This window comes from Salmo trutta, unplaced genomic scaffold (assembly GCF_901001165.1).
Source record: "Salmo trutta unplaced genomic scaffold, fSalTru1.1, whole genome shotgun sequence".
Lineage (NCBI taxonomy): Eukaryota > Metazoa > Chordata > Actinopteri > Salmoniformes > Salmonidae > Salmo > Salmo trutta.
In genome coordinates, this window is record NW_021822831.1 from 82,501 (window position 1) to 101,268 (window position 18,768).

General features: G+C 37.0%; 1 protein-coding gene and 5 non-coding genes across 6 annotated transcripts in view; 5 read left to right on the forward strand and 1 right to left on the reverse strand.

Annotated features, from left to right (window-relative positions):
* LOC115185037 (uncharacterized) overlaps positions 1-4,657 on the reverse strand; it is a 13,914-nt gene extending 9,257 nt beyond the window's left edge. The window contains exon 1 of the mRNA XM_029745681.1: positions 3,857-4,657. Within this exon, the coding sequence (XP_029601541.1) occupies positions 3,857-4,651 (795 nt within the window). The 5' untranslated portion in view covers positions 4,652-4,657. The remainder of the gene's footprint in view (positions 1-3,856) is intronic.
* Positions 4,658-15,617: 10,960 nt separating this feature from the next.
* trnam-cau (transfer RNA methionine (anticodon CAU)) lies at positions 15,618-15,690 on the forward strand. The gene has a single exon. It is a non-coding gene; the product is annotated as a tRNA-Met (tRNA).
* Positions 15,691-15,963: 273 nt separating this feature from the next.
* Positions 15,964-16,036, forward strand: trnam-cau (transfer RNA methionine (anticodon CAU)). Its single transcript has one exon. It is a non-coding gene; the product is annotated as a tRNA-Met (tRNA).
* A 273-nt stretch (positions 16,037-16,309) lies between these two features.
* trnam-cau (transfer RNA methionine (anticodon CAU)) lies at positions 16,310-16,382 on the forward strand. The gene has a single exon. It is a non-coding gene; the product is annotated as a tRNA-Met (tRNA).
* A 273-nt stretch (positions 16,383-16,655) lies between these two features.
* On the forward strand, positions 16,656-16,728 carry trnam-cau (transfer RNA methionine (anticodon CAU)). The gene has a single exon. It is a non-coding gene; the product is annotated as a tRNA-Met (tRNA).
* A 273-nt stretch (positions 16,729-17,001) lies between these two features.
* On the forward strand, positions 17,002-17,074 carry trnam-cau (transfer RNA methionine (anticodon CAU)). Its single transcript has one exon. It is a non-coding gene; the product is annotated as a tRNA-Met (tRNA).
* Positions 17,075-18,768: the final 1,694 nt, after the last annotated feature.

Here is an 18,768-nt window from a genome sequence, read left to right on the forward strand (position 1 = left end):
GTAAACACCCTAGACCACACTTTTTCTGAAGCAGGAGCTTTTGTCTCTTTTAAAATACATTTTCTATAAACCATTTTAACTTTTAAACTTGATAAAACATGTTTCTCCCCATTACTTTCATAGTATAAAACCGGTAAACCCTTAGCTCTCTCAACCACCTCTGTATTTATTAAAAGCACCCATTCCTCAGGAATACACCCTAAAATTCTCTTATACATATTTTCTACAGTAGTTTTACTGATTTCATCATCCACTTCACAAACATTATCATAAATAGCTTGAACAGGAAGAAACCCCGGAATGACCTCATATAAAATGTCCCCAATCTGTCTCATCCCAGACCTCATAAAATATTTACAAAACACCATCTTATTATTATACTGTATCTTGGGATTTAAAAAAAATTGGCTGATTTAAAATATTGTCTAAAATGGTACACTCATAATAAATATTTGGTAAAAACTCCCCCCAAGCCTCAAACACTTCTCTATAAAACAATGATATATCACCTAACATTTCCTTTTTCATGCACATCAATAAACCATTGTCCCCCATCCTCCCAACCTCATGCAAATACTCCTTAAAAAATCTTTTCCATCCGTAATCTAATTCACCATATAAATATTTCCGTACCATTTTGACTCTAATTGCTTTTTTCCTAACATTTAAATCTACCAGCTTCAAACCCCCCTCCTCATAACCTGCAATCAGAGTTTTAAAAGAAATTTTCGCTCCTTTCCCATCCCATAAAAAATCAACTAAAATCGTATTCATTTCAGATAAAACCCATTCTGGTACGTCTAAAACATTCATGACATGAATAAAAATTGACATCAGCAATGAATTTACAACAATTACTTTCCCTTTTAATTTCAATGCCCTCCCCCTCCACATATTTACCACCTTCCTAACTTTGTTTATAACTCCACTCCATGTCAGATCTCTCGCTTCCTGTTCCTTCACCCCTAAAAACACACCTAACACCTTAAAATAATCATTTACCATTTTAAAAGGAAAAGTCCCCTCATTAATCTTCCCAACATACATTATTACTGACTTCTCCATATTCACTTTTGCTCCTGAGGCTTGCTCATATACTTTAAAACACTCCATCACCCTTTTAACACTTCCCTTATCTCTAACTGTTATTGTGGTATCGTCTGCATATTGATGAATTAAACTAAAACCTCCTTGCGGAGTCTCTACACAATTTATAAAATGATCTTTTTTAAGGTATGCCGCTAAGGGTTCTACCGATAAAACAAACAATAAAGCTGATAAAGGGCATCCCTGTCTCACTGATCTCTCAAGAATAAAAGAATCTGTTAAAACCCCATTACATTTAACCCTACTTTTAGCCTTTCTATATAATAATTTTATCCATCCTATTATTCTATTTCCAAACCCATATTTTTCTAGTACCCTAAACATAAAATCATGTTCCACCCTGTCAAAAGCTTTATTAAAATCTATACATAAAACAATTCCCCCTATCTTATCACTATTCATTTTATTTATCACATCTCTAAGTGTATTTATGGTATCTGCTATATCTCTTCCTGGCACACTATAATTTTGTGTAGGTGCTATAATATCATTTAAAACCATCTTCATCCTATTTGCCAGTATCTTAGCTAAAATCTTATAATCTGAGTTTAATAAACTAATTGGCCTATAATTTTCTAGTTTCAATTTGCTCCCCTTATTTTTATATAAAATCGATATCAGCCCTGTCACCATGGAGTCTGAAACATTATTATTATCTTCCATATATTGATATACTTCCAATAAAATCGGTGCTAAAAGACTTTCATACATTTTATAAAACTCTGCAATTAGTCCATCTACTCCAGGACTTTTATTTATTTGTAAACCCTTAATTGCATCTTTCACTTCATCCACTGTTATCTTCCTATCACACATTTGCTTATCCTCAACACCAATTTGCACATCCACACTATTTAAAATCTCTTTTACACACCCCTCATCCACCTCCCCTTTCTTAAATAAATCCTTATAAAAATTCTGTACAGTTTCTAATATCTCAACATAATCATTTACCACTTCACCCTTTACATTGTCAATCTCATTAAAATATGATTTCATCTGTTTAGTTTTCTCTAAACCAAGAAAAAATGACGTACATTTCTCCCCTTCTAAAACATATTTTGCCCTACTTCTAATAATTGCACCCTTACACTTATCTATTTCACATTTGCTCAATTGTGCTTTTAAATCTAAAAACCTTTCAATATTATAGTTAGGATCAATATCACATTTCCTCATTTCTTCATTCAGTTTTGTTCTTAAAAAATGTTCTTCTCTTGTCATCCTACTCCTCTTCTTCCTTGCATATCTAATACTAAAAACTTATTTTTTCCTTAACATTTTCCCACCACTGACACTTATCATTCCCTTTTTGCTTATCCTCCATTTCATTTTCTATCAAAGATTTAAGTTGTTTCCCGTATTCCTCATCACCTAAATACCCTGCATTCATACACCATATTCCCCCCCCTTTCCTTTCCTTATCTAACCCCACCGAAAATGTTAACCCAGCATGATCACTAAAAGTTGTAAAAATATATTTAATATCTTTCATAAAATTCCTTAACCCTTCATTTACTAAAACCAGATCTATCCGTGTCTGTTTCAATTCCCCTAAACACCTGCCTTCTAGAAAATTCTCTCTTGTTCGGATTCTCGTCCCTCCATATATCAATCAAATTATTTTCAAACATCATCTTCCTTAAAACCCCCCTAGATACGTCACTTCTAAAAATAGCTCCCCTTGTCATATCTAGTCTATCCATTTTTACATTAAAATCCCCAACTAAAATACAGTTACCCTTGCACCATTTCCCTAATTCTAAAAATAAATTCCTTCTCTCTATTTCATTATTCGGCGCATAAATATTTATAATTCTAAAAACCCTACTCATATACTCAAAATCTAAAATTAAAATCCTCCCATTATTATCATTATATATCTTCTTCACATTTTCTACTACATCCTTCCTTAATAAAATTGCAACCCCACATGAATTCCCCCTGCCATTGTTTACATAAATAAAATCCCTCCATATTTTTTGTACTTCTAAAACACACACATTATCCCAGTGCGTCTCTTGAATACATAAAATTTCAGAATTCTTCATTTGTACTATTCTATTAAATTTTCCTATTGTTCTCACACCATTTGCATTTATCGACATTATTTTGACCATACTAATAAATAATAAAATTATAAAATATAATTTCATTATGCTCTACCTTTTATCCAGTTTCTTTCCTCTTCCACCCTTTCTCTCCCTCCCCTCCGCCGCTTTCCTCTTCCTGTATCCTCCTGTCGTTCTTTCAAACTTTTCCCCATCATCCGTGTCCGATATCTCCTCCAATTCCATCTCATCCAGCCAACTTGTCTTCTTTACACCCTCATCCGTCCTGCTCCCCGCGCTCATCGCCGCCTCCAATACAGTCGCCGTGCTCCCCGTGCTCATCGCCGTTTCTGGAATATTCGTTATGCTCCCCGTGTTCATCGCCGTTTCTGGTATGTTCGTTGTGCTCCCCGTGTTCATCTCCGTCTCATGTGTAGTCATCGTTGTGCTCCCCGTGTTCATACCCGTCTCTGTTATTGTCATTAAACTTAAACCCCTCTCCATTTCTTCACCCCCCGAGGTACTTGTTTGTGCTGTGCTTTCCCCCAAAACCTGTGAGTCCCCCGTGCTTCCCCCCAGTCCACTCCCCCCCTCCTCCTGAAAACTCCATCTTCTTATTTCCGAATCCATGCTGCTCCCAATTTCGTTCATCTTCTGGTCTTCCTTCTTCTCCCTTCTTCCTTCCTCCGTCTCTCCACCACGTCCTCTCCTCCATCTTCTTCTCCTTCTTCCGACAGTACAACTGCTTCCTCGAATAGTACTTGACTCCCCTCTTCAGTCATAACTTCTCCACAGTTGCACTCCGTCAATCTCTTTCTGCATCTGCCACAAAAATTCCTTTCCTTTTCTCCGATACATTCTCTAGCGTAATGGCCTTGATTACCGCACTTAAAGCACTTGAATTCAGGGCAGTCTTTGACTATGTGCCCTGGTTGAATACACAACCGACAAACTCTGACCTGTTTGTCATGAATAACCCTGAAGTATTCAATTCCCTCCAGCGTCTCAATTTTTGTGGAATATGGCAATGATTGGACTTTTTCCGTAAATTTAACTTTACAAAAACGTGTCCCGTCAACCACCTCCGTTCCAGGCCAAACTCTCCTCCTTATCTCCGAGACGGCCGTTACTCCCCAGCTACTCAGCTTGTCCAGTATAACTTTATCTTCTATATATACCGGGAGATTCATAAAAGACACCACCAATTCATTGACATTCACATCTCTCGCCAGAATCCTGGTGTCCTTTATCCTTAAACCGTCCATTAGACGTTCTTTTCCTTTTCCGTTTCTCATCGTAATTTCATACTTCTTGTCTCCTTTCATTCGGCATCCCACCACCTCTCCACACGTCTCCTTAATTGCTCTCAGTAATTCCATCGTCGTCACCTTTTCTTCTCCCACCAACTCAATTGCCACCGTGTATTCTTTTCCATATTTCATTCCAAAGACTGCCCTGAATTCAAGTGCTTTAAGTGCGGTAATCAAGGCCATTACGCTAGAGAATGTATCGGAGAAAAGGAAAGGAATTTTTGTGGCAGATGCAGAAAGAGATTGACGGAGTGCAACTGTGGAGAAGTTATGACTGAAGAGGGGAGTCAAGTACTATTCGAGGAAGCAGTTGTACTGTCGGAAGAAGGAGAAGAAGATGGAGGAGAGGACGTGGTGGAGGGTGGAGAGACGGAGGAAGGAAGAAGGGAGAAGAAGGAAGACCAGAAGATGAACGAAATTGGGAGCAGCATGGATTCGGAAATAAGAAGATGGAGTTTTCAGGAGGAGGGGGGGAGTGGACTGGGGGGAAGCACGGGGGACTCACAGGTTATGGGGGAAAGCACAGCACAAACAAGTACCTCGGGGGGTGAAGAAATGGAGAGGGGTTTAAGTTTAATGACAATAACAGAGACGGGTATGAACACGGGGAGCACAACGACGACTTCACATGAGACGGAGATGAACACGGGGAGCACAACGAACATACCAGAAACGGCGATGAACACGGGGAGCATAACGAATATTCCAGAAACGGCGATGAGCACGGGGAGCACGGCGACTGTATTGGAGGCGGCGATGAGCGCGGGGAGCAGGACGGACGAGGGTGTAAAGAAGACAAGTTGGCTGGATGAGATGGAATTGGAGGAGATATCGGACACGGATGATGGGGAAAAGTTTGAAAGAACGACAGGAGGATACAGGAAGAGGAAAGCAGCGGGAGGGGGGGAGAGAAAGGGTGGAAGAGGAAAGAAACTGGATAAAAGGTAGAGCATAATGAAATTATATTTTATTATTTTATTATTTATTAGTATGGTCAAAATAATGTCGATAAATGCAAATGGTGTGAGAACAATAGGAAAATTTAATAGAATAGTACAAATGAAGAATTCTGATATTTTATGTATTCAAGAGACGCACTGGGATAATACGTGTGTTTTAGAAGTACAAAAAATATGGAGGGATTTTATTTATGTAAACAATGGCAGGGGGAATTCATGTGGGGTTGCAATTTTATTAAGGAAGGATGTAGTAGAAAATGTGAAGAAGATATATAATGATAATAATGGGAGGATTTTAATTTTAGATTTTGAGTATATGAGTAGGGTTTTTAGAATTATAAATATTTATGCGCCGAATAATGAAAAAGAGAGAAGGAATTTATTTTTAGAATTAGGGAAATGGTGCAAGTGTAACTGTATTTTAGTTGGGGATTTTAATGTAAAAATTGATAGACTAGATATGACAAGGGGAGCTATTTTTAGAAGTGACGTATCTAGGGGGGTTTTAAGGAAGATGATGTTTGAAAACAGTTTGATTGATATATGGAGGGACGAGAATCCGAACAAGAGAGAATTTTCTAGAAGGCAGGTGGTTTTAGGGGAATTGAAACAGACACGGATAGATCTGGTTTTAGTAAATGAAGGGTTAAGGAATTTTATGAAGGATATTAAATATATTTTTACAACTTTTAGTGATCATGCTGGGTTAACATTTTCGGTGGGGTTAGATAAGGAAAGGAAAGGGGGGGAATATGGTGTATGAATGCGGGGTATCTAGGTGATGAGGAATATGGGAAACAACTTAAATCTTTGATAGAACATGAAATGGAGGATAAGCAAAAAGGGAATGATAAGTGTCAGTGGTGGGAAAATGTTAAGGAAAAAATAAGTTTTTAGTATTAGATATGCAAGGAAGAAGAGGAGTAGGATGACAAGAGAAGAAAATTATTTAAGAACAAAATTGAATGAAGAAATGAGGAAATGTGATATTGAGCCTAATTATAATATTGAAAGGTTTTTAGATTTAAAAGCACAATTGAGCAAATGTGAAATAGATAAGTGTAAGGGTGCAATTATTAGAAGTAGGGCAAAATATGTTTTAGAAGGGGAGAAATGTACGTCATTTTTTCTTGGTTTAGAGAAAACTAAACAGATGAAATCATATTTTAATGAGATTGAGAATGTAAAGGGTGAAGTGGTAAATGATTATGTTGAGATATTAGAAACTGTACAGAATTTTTATAAGGATTTATTTAAGAAAGGGGAGGTGGATGAGGGGTGTGTAAAAGAGATTTTAAATAGTGTGGATGTGCAAATTGGTGTTGAGGATAAGCAAATGTGTGATAGGAAGATAACAGTGGATGAAGTGAAAGATGCAATTAAGGGTTTACAAATAAATAAAAGTCCTGGAGTAGATGGACTAATTGCAGAGTTTTATAAAATGTATGAAAGTCTTTTAGCACCGATTTTATTGGAAGTATATCAATATATGGAAGATAATAATAATGTTTCAGACTCCATGGTGACAGGGCTGATATCGATTTTATATAAAAATAAGGGGAGCAAATTGAAACTAGAAAATTATAGGCCAATTAGTTTATTAAACTCAGATTATAAGATTTTAGCTAAGATACTGGCAAATAGGATGAAGATGGTTTTAAATGATATTATAGCACCTACACAAAATTATAGTGTTCCTGGAAGAGATATAGCGGATATTAATACACTTAGAGATGTGATAAATAAAATGAATAGCGATAAGATAGGGGGAATTGTTTTAAGTATAGATTTGAATAAAGCTTTTGACAGGGTGGAACATGATTTTATGTTTAGGGTACTGGAAAAATATGGGTTTGGAAATAGAATAATAGGATGGATAAAATTATTATATAGAAAGGCTAAAAGTAGGGTAAAATGTAATAGGGTTTTAACAGATTCTTTTATTCTTGAGAGATCAGTGAGACAGGGGTGCCCTTTATCAGCATTATTGTTTGTTTTATCGGTAGAACCCTTAGCGGCATACCTTAAAAAATATCATTTTATAAATTGTGTAGAGACTCCGCAAGGAGGTTTTAGTTTAATTCATCAATATGCAGACGATACCACAATAACAGTTAGAGATGAGGGAAGTGTTAAAAGGGTGATGGAGTGTTTTAAAGTATATGAGCAAGCCTCAGGAGCAAAAGTGAATATGGAGAAGTCAGTAATAATGTATGTTGGGAAGATTAATGAGGGGACTTTTCCTTTTAAAATGGTAAATGATTATTTTAAGGTGTTAGGTGTGTTTTTAGGGGTGAAGGAACAGGAAGCTAGAGATCTGACATGGAGTGGAGTTATAAACAAAGTTAGGAAGGTGGTAAATATGTGGAGGGGGAGGGCTTTGAAATTAAAGGGGAAAGTAATCGTTGTAAACTCCTTGCTGATGTCAATTTTTATTCATGTAATGAATGTTTTAGATGTACCACAATGGGTTTTATCTGAAACGAATAAGATTTTAGTTGATTTTTTATGGGATGGGAAAAGTGCGAAAATTTCGTTTAAAACTTTGATTGCAGGTTATGAGGAGGGGGGTTTGATGATCGTAGATTTAAATGTGAGGAAAACAGCAATTAGAGTCAAAATGGTACGGAAATATTTATATGGTGAACTAGATTATGGATGGAAAAGATTTTTTAAGGAGTATTTGCAGGAGGTTGGGAGGATGGGGGACAATGGTTTATTGATGTGCATGAAAAAGGAAATGTTAGGTAATATACCATTGTTTTATAGAGAAGTGTTTGAGGCTTGGGGGGAGTTTTTACCAAATATTTATTATGAGTGTACCATTTTAGACAATATTTTAAATCAGCCAATTTTTTGAAATCCCAAGATACAGTATAATAATAAGATGGTGTTTTGTAAATATTTTATGAGGGCTGGGATGAGACGGATTGGGGACATTTTATATGAGGTCATTCCAGGGTTTCTTCCTGTTCAAGCTATTTATGATAATGTTTGTGAAGTGGATGATGAAATCAGTAAAACTACTGTAGAAAATATGTATAAGAGAATTTTAGGGTGTATTCCTGAGGAATGGGTGCTTTTAATAAATACAGAGGTGGTTGAGAGAGCTAAGGGTTTACCGGTTTTATACTATGAAAGTAATGGGGAGAAACATGTTTTATCAAGTTTAAAAGTTAAAATGGTTTATAGAAAATGTATTTTAAAAGAGACAAAAGCTCCTGCTTCAGAAAAAGTGTGGTCTAGGGTGTTTACAAATATAGATGTGAAATCAATATGGAAGAATGTTAATGTAAAATATAATGCTATAGAATGTGAAGACAATGATTTTAAATTGAAACATAATAGGATTTTTACGAACGTGGTTTTACATCAAATAAATAGAGATATTAAAAGAGTGTGATATTTGTGGTACGGGGGTGGAAAATTTTATGCACTTTTTTTGTTGAATGCAGTAGATTAGAAGAGTTTCATAAGTTTTTAAAGGGGATTTTAATAAAACATTGGGGAGAAGAGATTGTTGCTGGGGTTGAGTGGAGGAGGTTGTTTCTTTTTGGTTTAACTGGGAAAAGCAACGTTTTTAATTTTAATTTGATTAATTTTGTTCTTAGTCATGCTAGATACGCTGTAAGACTAAGAAGGAATTTGTGACATTATGAAGGGAAAATTGTGAGTGTGGAGGTTTTATTTAGAAGTATTTTAGAGAAAGATATAGAAGTACTATATAAATATAGTGGATGCAATTTTGAAAAGCTGTTTGTGTGGGGGAGTACTTTTATTGAAATTGATTTGAATGGAAAACTTGTTTTTAATTATTAATTGGTTTTATTTTATTTTATTTGTTTTAATTTTGTAAAAGGATGAATTGTTCATCCTTTTTTATTATTGATTGAATATTGTAAATATTGTGTGTTTTTTTCATAATGAAAGATAAAAAAAAAGGTACGCCCGATCTCGTCTGATCTCGGAAGCTAAGCAGGGTCGGACCTGCTTAGTACTTGGATGGGAGACCGCCTGGGAATACCAGGTGCTGTAAGCATTTCGTCCACGAGGGTGTGCTCTTGCACTATTTCATCAGCAACACTGCCTTGTAGTAAGCATTTAATGATGAATTGACTAAATGCAGCTTCTATGGGCTAGTCTTTCCTGCCTTTTTAATAGGATCAAAGTTCCTTGTGTTGTCAGTTAGCATCTGCCTTGTATTTATAAGACAAATAAGAATATTGTTGCTGAATGCAGCTTGTGTGTGCTTTGTGCTCCCTTGCCCTGTTCAAATGATGAAAGGAAATAAAGTTTGTATTTTATCCAACTACCTGTGCTAAAAATTGATGGCTACAGTGTTTGTAGTTTCATCTATTTTTTCAGTGACACAAAGTTCAAGCTGCTTATCTAATTGGTGAAAATGCAATGTCTGTTTATCAGACTCACTTTGACTATATATGTTGTACCAAGAGATTGTTTATCGCTTAAGGCCATACCAGCCTGGGTACGCCATCTTGTGGATACAGGAAGTTTGTGTTTCAGGTTGGAAAGTTCTTGAGAGAGGAGTGTTTGTAGAGATTGTGTGTTTTTCTAGTTATTAAGATAAGGAAAGTGAGTGCATTTATACATATTTTTTCTGTTTAATTCTTTATTTTGGTTTCCCCCATCAGCCTGGCTGGTGGGGGGACACCATTTATATTAGTTGTTTTTTGCTATATCTTTTTTGGAAGGACATAATGGCATCGACTACTGGAATGGATAAGAGATACGAGAGGCATCTGACGTTGGCGGTGGAGATTGTGTGTGAGGAGAAAATCACTATGATGGAATTGTTACGTGGAATTAAGGAAGTGTGCGGATCTGTGGTGGGCTGCCGCTTTAAAGCAAACCAGAAATATGAAATAACGATGAACCATGCGAAGGGAAACGAGAGACTAATGGATGGGTTTAAAATAAAAAATTCACGGATCATGGCGAAGGACTTGGTGAATGATGAACTGGTGGTGTCATTTATGAACTTGCCAGCGTATATTTCGGATGATGAAATCCATGCGAAGCTGAACAACTGGGGTGTGGCTGCAGTCTCCAAGATTAAGCGGAGAGTTTGGCCAGGGACTGATATCGTCGATGGCACACGGTTTTGCAAGGTGAAGTTTACGGACACTGTTCAGTCGTTGCCTTATTCAGCAAAATTTGAGACTTTGAAGGGGACGGAGTACTTCAGAATAATCCATGATAAACAGGTCAAGGTGTGTAGACTGTGTATTCAGCCTGGGCATGTACTGAGAGAGTGCCAGGAGTTTACATGCAGGAGATGTGGGGAACAGGGACATTATGCACGAGAATGTAACTTGCGTGACAGAAAGTGTAGAGAGTGTGGAAAGGAGACATGTATTTGCACCCTTAATTTGGTGGATGACAGAGAGCCTGATAAATTTTCCGAAGAGGAGGGGGTGAGTGAGAGGGTGGAGGAAGAGAAGGAGGATAGTGAGGTGGAATTGAGCCCAGATGTAGTTGAGCCCACACTGAGATCATGGGCAGATGATGTGGCATGTGAAACTCCTTTTGGGCCAAGCCTGGATGATGTGGATATAGACCTGGCTCAGTTGCCTAAGGAGAGTGTTACTATTGTGGGAGAGGAAGAGGCCCAGACGGCCTCACAGCTGTCGAAGCCTGTTCTTAATTCTTGCAAAATAAACCCTGGTAGTGGGAGACCTCTGGAGGCTGAGAAGTGGGCAGTGGACTGTGAATCAGAGACTGGGCTAACTCAAACTCCCCTCTCAAGTCAAAGGATGTCTGATGAAGATATAGACATGGGTGAATTGGAGATTTTACGCTCTAAGCGGTTGTCCACTAAATTAGGGGGGGAAAAGTGTGTTAAGAAGATGAGGAATGCAGATATTAAATGAAAGGCGCAATGTGGGTAAGGTCTTTGTTCCCTATATTTATGCTGAGTGTACTCTCTTTGAACGCACAGGGGTTGGGTGTGATGTCAAAGTTTGAGAAGGTGCTGGCTTTAACTAATGCAGATATTATTTGTCTACAAGAAACTAAATGGTCTGATAAGAAAATGAGTAATGTTAGTAAATATTGGAGAGAGCCTATTTATGTAAGTCATGGGGAAAGAGATGCATGTGGGGTGGCTATTTTACTAAGGAGGGACAGGGTAGATGATGTTAGGGAAATTAAAATGGGATATAATGGACGTCTGATTGTAATTGAATTTAGTTATTGTGAAGTGGTGTATAGATTAATTAATGTTTATGCGCCAAATGTTGAGTCTGATAGGGCTATGTTCTTTAAAATGCTCAGTCAATTGTGTGTGGGAAATTGTATAATTGTAGGAGATTTAAATGTGTGCCTAACAAAATTAGATGTTTCTAAAAGTACAAAGTTTCGTTCGGACACTTCAAGGAGAGTCTTGCTAAATGTTATGTATGAACAAAAACTAAGGGATGTGTGGCGTGAACAGTACCCTTTTAGGAGAGGGTTCTCCAGAAGGCAGATTGTACTGAATGAGATCAAGCAGAGTAGGATTGATTTTTGTTTGGCTGCTGAGGATGTTGTACAATATATACATGATGTTGGGTATAAGTTTAATTCTTTGAGTGATCATGCTTCACTAAGATTTATGTTGGGTCCTAGGGTGACTGGTAGGGGTGGTGGGATTTGGTGTTTAAATGCTAGCTTGCTTAAAGAGGATAAATATATTGATTTAATTTCTAGATGTATTAATAATGAATTAAATAATCAGTTTAAACATGTTAATATTGGGGGGTGGTGGGAGAAGCTCAAAGATACGATAAAAAATGTGAGTATTAAATATGCCAGTCGGAGAAACTCTATTTTAAAGCGAGAGGGTATTGAGTTGTGCAGGAAGCTTAATATTGAACTTGAGAGAGCGGAGACAGAGAAGGATTATGATATAACTGATTTAATTCAAGCTCAAGCTGATGTAAATGAATTTGAAAAGAAAAAGTGTATGGGGGCTATTGTAAGAAGCAGAGTACAGTATGCACTGGAAGGGGAGAAATGTACCTCCTTCTTTTTGGGTTTAGAAAAGAAGAAGCAAGCGAGAAATTATATTATAGAGATAGAGAATGGAAGGGGGGAGACAGTTAATGATATGGTTGGTATTTTAGATACAATAGAATGTTTTTATCGTGATCTATTTAAAAAAGAATGCACTGATCAAGGTTGTATTGAAGAAGTGTTGAGCCATGTAGATGCCAGAATATCAGAGGATGAAAGAATTATGTGTGATACAGATTTGACGGTCACAGAGATACGGGAGGCGATATTGTCTGCTAAGAGTAATAAGAGCCCTGGCTCTGATGGCTTGACAAGTGAGTTTTATAAAACGTTTGTGGATATATTGGCACCTGTTTTATTAGAAGTTTACAATCACATGGAGCAATATCAGGAAGTCCCGGAGTCGTTGGCTACCGGCTTAATAACTATTGTGTATAAAAACAAGGGGAGTAGGAAAAAATTAGAAAATTTTAGGCCAATATCTATTTTAAATGCAGACTATAAGATTTTAACTAAAGTACTGGGTAACAGAATGAATGAAGTAATGGGAAATATTATTTCAGAGACACAGGCGTATAGTGTTCCTGGTAGGGACATAGTAGACATAATATGCACTTTAAGGGATGTTATCAGACATATGAATGTTGAGGGAGGTGTAGTATTGAGCCTTGATTTAAACAAGGCTTTTGATAGAGTAGAACATTCCTTTCTACTGCAAACTCTTCAAACTTTTGGCTTTGGAAGTAGACTGGTGGCCTGGATACAGTTATTATATGGTGCTGCTGTTAGTAGGGTTAAATGTAACGGGTTACTTACTGATGCTTTCCAGTTGGAGAGGTCAGTGAGGCAAGGGTGCCCGTTGTCTGCGGCCTTGTATTGTTTGTCGGTTGAGCCTCTGGTGGCTATCCTTAAAGCAGATGCTCAAATCCGGGGGGTTTTGATCCCAGGAGGTGGTATTAGTATTGTCCAGCAATATGCGGATGACACTACAATTACTGTAAGAGATGTTGAAAGTGTAAATAGAGTGATGGAATGTTTTGAGCTCTTTGGGAAAGCATCGGGGGCCAAGATTAATGTGGAAAAGACTGAGGTCTTGTATATGGGTCTAGTTAATGATAATGGGAGTAGCTATCAATTTAAAAGAGCCAATGGCTATATTAGAGTGCTTGGAGTTATTCTGGGTATTGATGAAAAGGAGGCGTGTGAAATGACCTGGACAGGTGTCTTAAATAAAATCAAACAAATTCTGTCATTTTGGAGATTGAGAAATTTAAAATTGAAAGGGAAAGTTGTGGTAGCAAATTCTTTATTGTTATCTAAATGTTTATATGTCATGAGTGTGTTACAGATGCCTGAGTGGGTTTTAAAAGAACTAAATTCTAGTGTATCCACCTTCTTGGAGGAAGAATATGGGTGGAAGAGTTTCTTCCGGAATTATTTGTATGAATATGGAGGATGTGAAGAGGGTGGGCTATTGATGGTTTGGAAGAAGCCTATGTATGAACACGTTCCTATGTTTTATCAGGAGGTGTTTCGTGCGTGGGGTGAACTTCTTCCTCACGTTCAATATGTGTGTGAACATAAGGATATAATACTGAATCAACCTGTGTTTTTAAATCCCAAAATGTTGTTTAATAATAAAGTGTTGTATAATCCCATTTTTATGAGGGCTGGACTGAGGCTTATTAAAGACTTTGTATATGAAGTTATTCCTGGGTTTTTAAGAGACCAGGCTATTTATGACACTGTGAATGACGTGGATGATACAGTTGGGAAAGGTACTATGTTGCATGTCTTTGAAGGGGTAAAGAGTAGCATTCCAGCAGACTGGGTTTCAGTCATAAATAGTGATGAAATTAGGGAAGATTTGTATGTACTGCCAAATTTATATATTGGCAAAGGCGATAAATGGAAGGCATTGTCTAGTGTCAGAACAAATGTTTTTTATTAAATGTTACTAGTTACTGACAGGCCTGCTGCTGAGAAGATGTGGGTAAACCTGTTTCCAAAGTTGGATGTTAATGTCATATGGAAAAATTTGTACCTACCTGGAAATAAATTGGAATGTGAAAATAATGATTTTAAAATAAGACATAATCGTATATTCACAAAAGTGGTCTTGCATCAAATTAATAAAGAAATAAAAAGAGAATGCGATATATGTGGTAGGGAACCAGAATCTTTATTACACTTATTTGTAGAATGTAAGGAATTGAACGTTTGTTTTAGGAAAGTAAAGGAAATGATCATGATAAATTGGGGGAGTTGTTTTTTGGGAAAATATGTGTGGGAGGAATTGGTTTTATTTGGTGTGTGTGATAAATGGGAAGGGGTTAATGTGCATTTGTTGAATATTGTTTTGAGTTTTGTTAGGTATGCTATTTTTTGTGTGCGGAATTATGCGTTTTTTGAGGGGAAGAGGGTAAGGTTGTGGAGTGTTTTTAAAGCATTGTTTAAGAAGCACATTTTATTGTTATAAAATGGAACAATTTAACTTTGATGAAGCTTTTGTTGATGGGAGTGGGTTAATTGCAAGGATGGATGGTGGAGGAATCACATATAATTTTTGAAAGCATTGTTGTTGTATTTTATTTGTTATTTATAATTGATAGGAGGATAATTTTAACCTGCCTCATTTTTTTGTGAGGGGAATTTATGAATATGGTACTGACTGTTTTTGTCTACTAGGTTTTATTTGGATTTCTTTTAGTTATTTGATTTGATAGGGGGTGAATTGTTCACCTGCCATGTTAGTACAGGGTTCTGAGTATTGTTAATTGTATGGATATTGTAATTCAATCATTTTAAATAAAATAAGAAAATAAGAAAAAAAAGAAAAGCGCAGTAGGTAGCGCGTCAGTCTCATAATCTGAAGGCCGTGAGTTCGATCCTCACACGGGGCAGCAAAACTTTTAAAAAGACAGTGTTATCTGAAGATGAAGTGAAAATTAATTCTCTTTGGTTTTGGACTTTCAGACAATACATACTTTTGTCACGGTGGATACCACATCTTAAGGTCGATATAATTTTTTTTTACTTTAGAATGAAATCATAGTTTTTTTCTCAGGTGTTGTGGACTTTCAGACCATACATTTTGGCACGTTGGTTAGAACGTCACTGTCAAAATCTGAAGGTCGGTATCGATATTTTTTCTTTACACTTAATGATTCAAATGTGCCTTGTTGGCGCAGCAGGCAGTGCGTCAGTCTCATAATCCGAAGGTCGTGAGTTCGATCCTCACACGGGGCAGCAAAGCTTTTAAAAAGACAGTGTTGTCTGAAGATGAAGTGAAAATTAATTCTCACTGGTTTTGGACTTTCAGACAATACATACTTTTGTCACGGTGGAAACCACATCTTAAGGTCCATATCGATATTGATAACTTTAGAATTAAAACAATGTTGATTTTTCAGGGGTTGTGGAATTTCAGACAATACATTTTGGAATGGTGGTTATAACGTCACTGTCAAAATCTGAAGGTCGGTATCGATATTTTTTTCTTTAGATTTGTTGATGAAATGTGCCTCGTTAGCGCAGTAGGTAGTGCGTCAGTCTCATAATCTGAAGGTCGTGAGTTCGATCCTCACATGGGGCAGCAAAGCATTTAAAAAGACAGTGTTCTCTGAAGATGAAGTGAAAATTAATTCTCACTGGTTTTGGACTTTCAGACAATACATACTTTTGTCACGGTGGAAACCACATCTTAAGGTCCATATCGATATTGATAACTTTAGAATTAAAACAATGTTGATTTTTCAGGGGTTGTGGAATTTCAGACAATACATTTTGGAATGGTGGTTATAACGTCACTGTCAAAATCTGAAGGTCGGTATCGATATTTTTTTCTTTAGATTTGTTGATGAAATGTGCCTCGTTAGCGCAGTAGGTAGTGCGTCAGTCTCATAATCTGAAGGTCGTGAGTTCGATCCTCACATGGGGCAGCAAAGCATTTAAAAAGACAGTGTTCTCTGAAGATGAAGTGAAAATTAATTCTCACTGGTTTTGGACTTTCAGACAATACATTATTTTGTCTTGGTGGATACCACATCTTAAGGTCGATATCAATATTTCTTACTTTAGAATGAAATCATTGTTTTTTTCTTAGGTGTTCTGGACTTTCAGACCATACATTTTGGCACGTTGGTTATAACGTCACTGTCAAAATCTGAAGGTCGGTATCGATATTTTTTCCTTTAGATTTGTTGATGAAATGTGCCTCGTTAGCGCAGTAGGTAGCGCGTCAGTCTCATAATCTGAAGGTCTTGAGTTCGCTCCTCACACGGGGCAGCAAAGCTTTTAAAAAGACAGTATTCTCTGAAGATGAAGTGAAAATTAATTCTCACTGGTTTAGGACTTTCAGACAATACATGCTTTTGTCACGGTGGAAACCACATCTTAAGGTCCATATCGATATTGATAACTTTAGAATTAAAATAATGTTGATTTTTCAGGGGTTGTGGAATTTCAGACAATACATTTTGGAATGGTGGTTATAACGTCACTGTCAAAATCTGAAGGTCGGTATCGATATTTTTTTCTTTAGATTTGCTGATGAAATGTGCCTCGTTAGCGCAGCAGGCAGTGCATCAGTCTCATAATTTGAAGGCCGTGAGTTCGATCCTCACACGGGGCAGCAGAGCTTTTTAAAAGACAGTGTTGTCTGAAGATCAAGTGAAAATTAATTCTCTTTGGTTTTGGACTTTCAGACAATACATACTTTTGTCACGGTGGATACCACACCTTAAGGTCGATATAATTTTTTTTACTTTAGAATGAAATCATTGTTTTTTTCTCAGGTTTTCTGGACTTTCAGACCATACATTTTGGCACGGTGCTTACAACTTCACAGTCAAAATCTGAAGGTCAACGAAAGCAAAACATTAGATTATGTCAGAAGAGTACCCAGCCAGAAATAATCAGACACCCATTTTTCAAGCTAGCATATAATGTCACATAAACCCAAACCACAGCTAAATGCAGCACTAACTTTTGATGATCTTCATCAGATGACACTCCTAGGACATTATGTTATACAATACATGCATGTTTTGTTCAATCAAGTTCATATTTATATCAAAAACCAGCTTTTTACATTAGCATGTGACGTTCAGAACTAGCATACCCACCGCAAACTTCCGGTGAATTTACTAAATTACTCACGATAAACGTTCACAAAAAACATAACAATTATTTTAAGAATTATAGATACAGAACTCCTTTATGCAATCGCTATGTCCGATTTTAAAATAGCTTTTCGGCAAAAGCACATTTTGCAATATTCTGAGAAGATAGCTCGCCATCACGGGCTAGCTATTTTGACACCCACCAAGTTTGGCACTCACCAAACTCAGATTTACTATAAGAAAAATGTGATTACCTTTGCTGTTCTTCGTCAGAATGCATTCCCAGGACTTCTACTTCAATAACAAATGTTGGTTTGGTTCAAAATAATCCATAGTTATGTTCAAATATCCTCTGTTTTGTTCGTGCGTTCAAGACACTATCCGAAGGGTAACGAAGGGTGACGCCCCCGGCGCATATCGTGACAAAAAAATTCAAAATATTCCATTACCGTACTTCGAAGCATGTCAAACGCTGTTTAAAATCATTTTTTATGCGATTTTCCTCGTAAAAAAGCGATAATATTCCGACCGGGAAACCCTGTTTTCGTTCAAAGACTAAAAATCTAAAATGGACTCTTCACGTGCACGCGCGGCCCCGTCTCATTGTTCTCAGATTGACCACTTACCAAATGCGCTACTGTTTTTCAGCCATGGCCTGCAAAGTCATCATTCAACGTTCTGCCGCCTTCTGAGAGCCTATGGGAGCAGTAGGAAGTGTCACGTTACAGCAGAGATCCTCAGTTTCCAATAAAGAGAGTGTAGAAGGCCAAGAAATGGTCAGAGAGGGCACTTCCTGTTTGGAATCTTCTCAGGTTTTTGCCTGCCATATGAGTTCTGTTATACTCACAGACACCATTCAAACAGTTTTAGAAACTTTAGGGTGTTTTCTATCCAAATCAAACAATTATTTGCATATTCTAGTTTCTGGGCAGTAGTAATAACCAGATTAAATCGGGTACGTTTTTTATCCGGCCGTGCAAATACTGCCCCCTACCCTAGAGAGGTTAAAAAGACAGTGTTGTCTGAAGATGAAGTGAAAATGAATTCTCACTGGTTTTGTTCTTTCAGACAATACATACTTTTGTCACGATGGAAACCACATCTTAAGTTCGATATCTATATTTTTTAATTTAGAATGAAATCATTGTTTTTTTCTCAGGTATTGTGGAATTTCAGACCATACATTTTGGAAAGGTGGTTACAA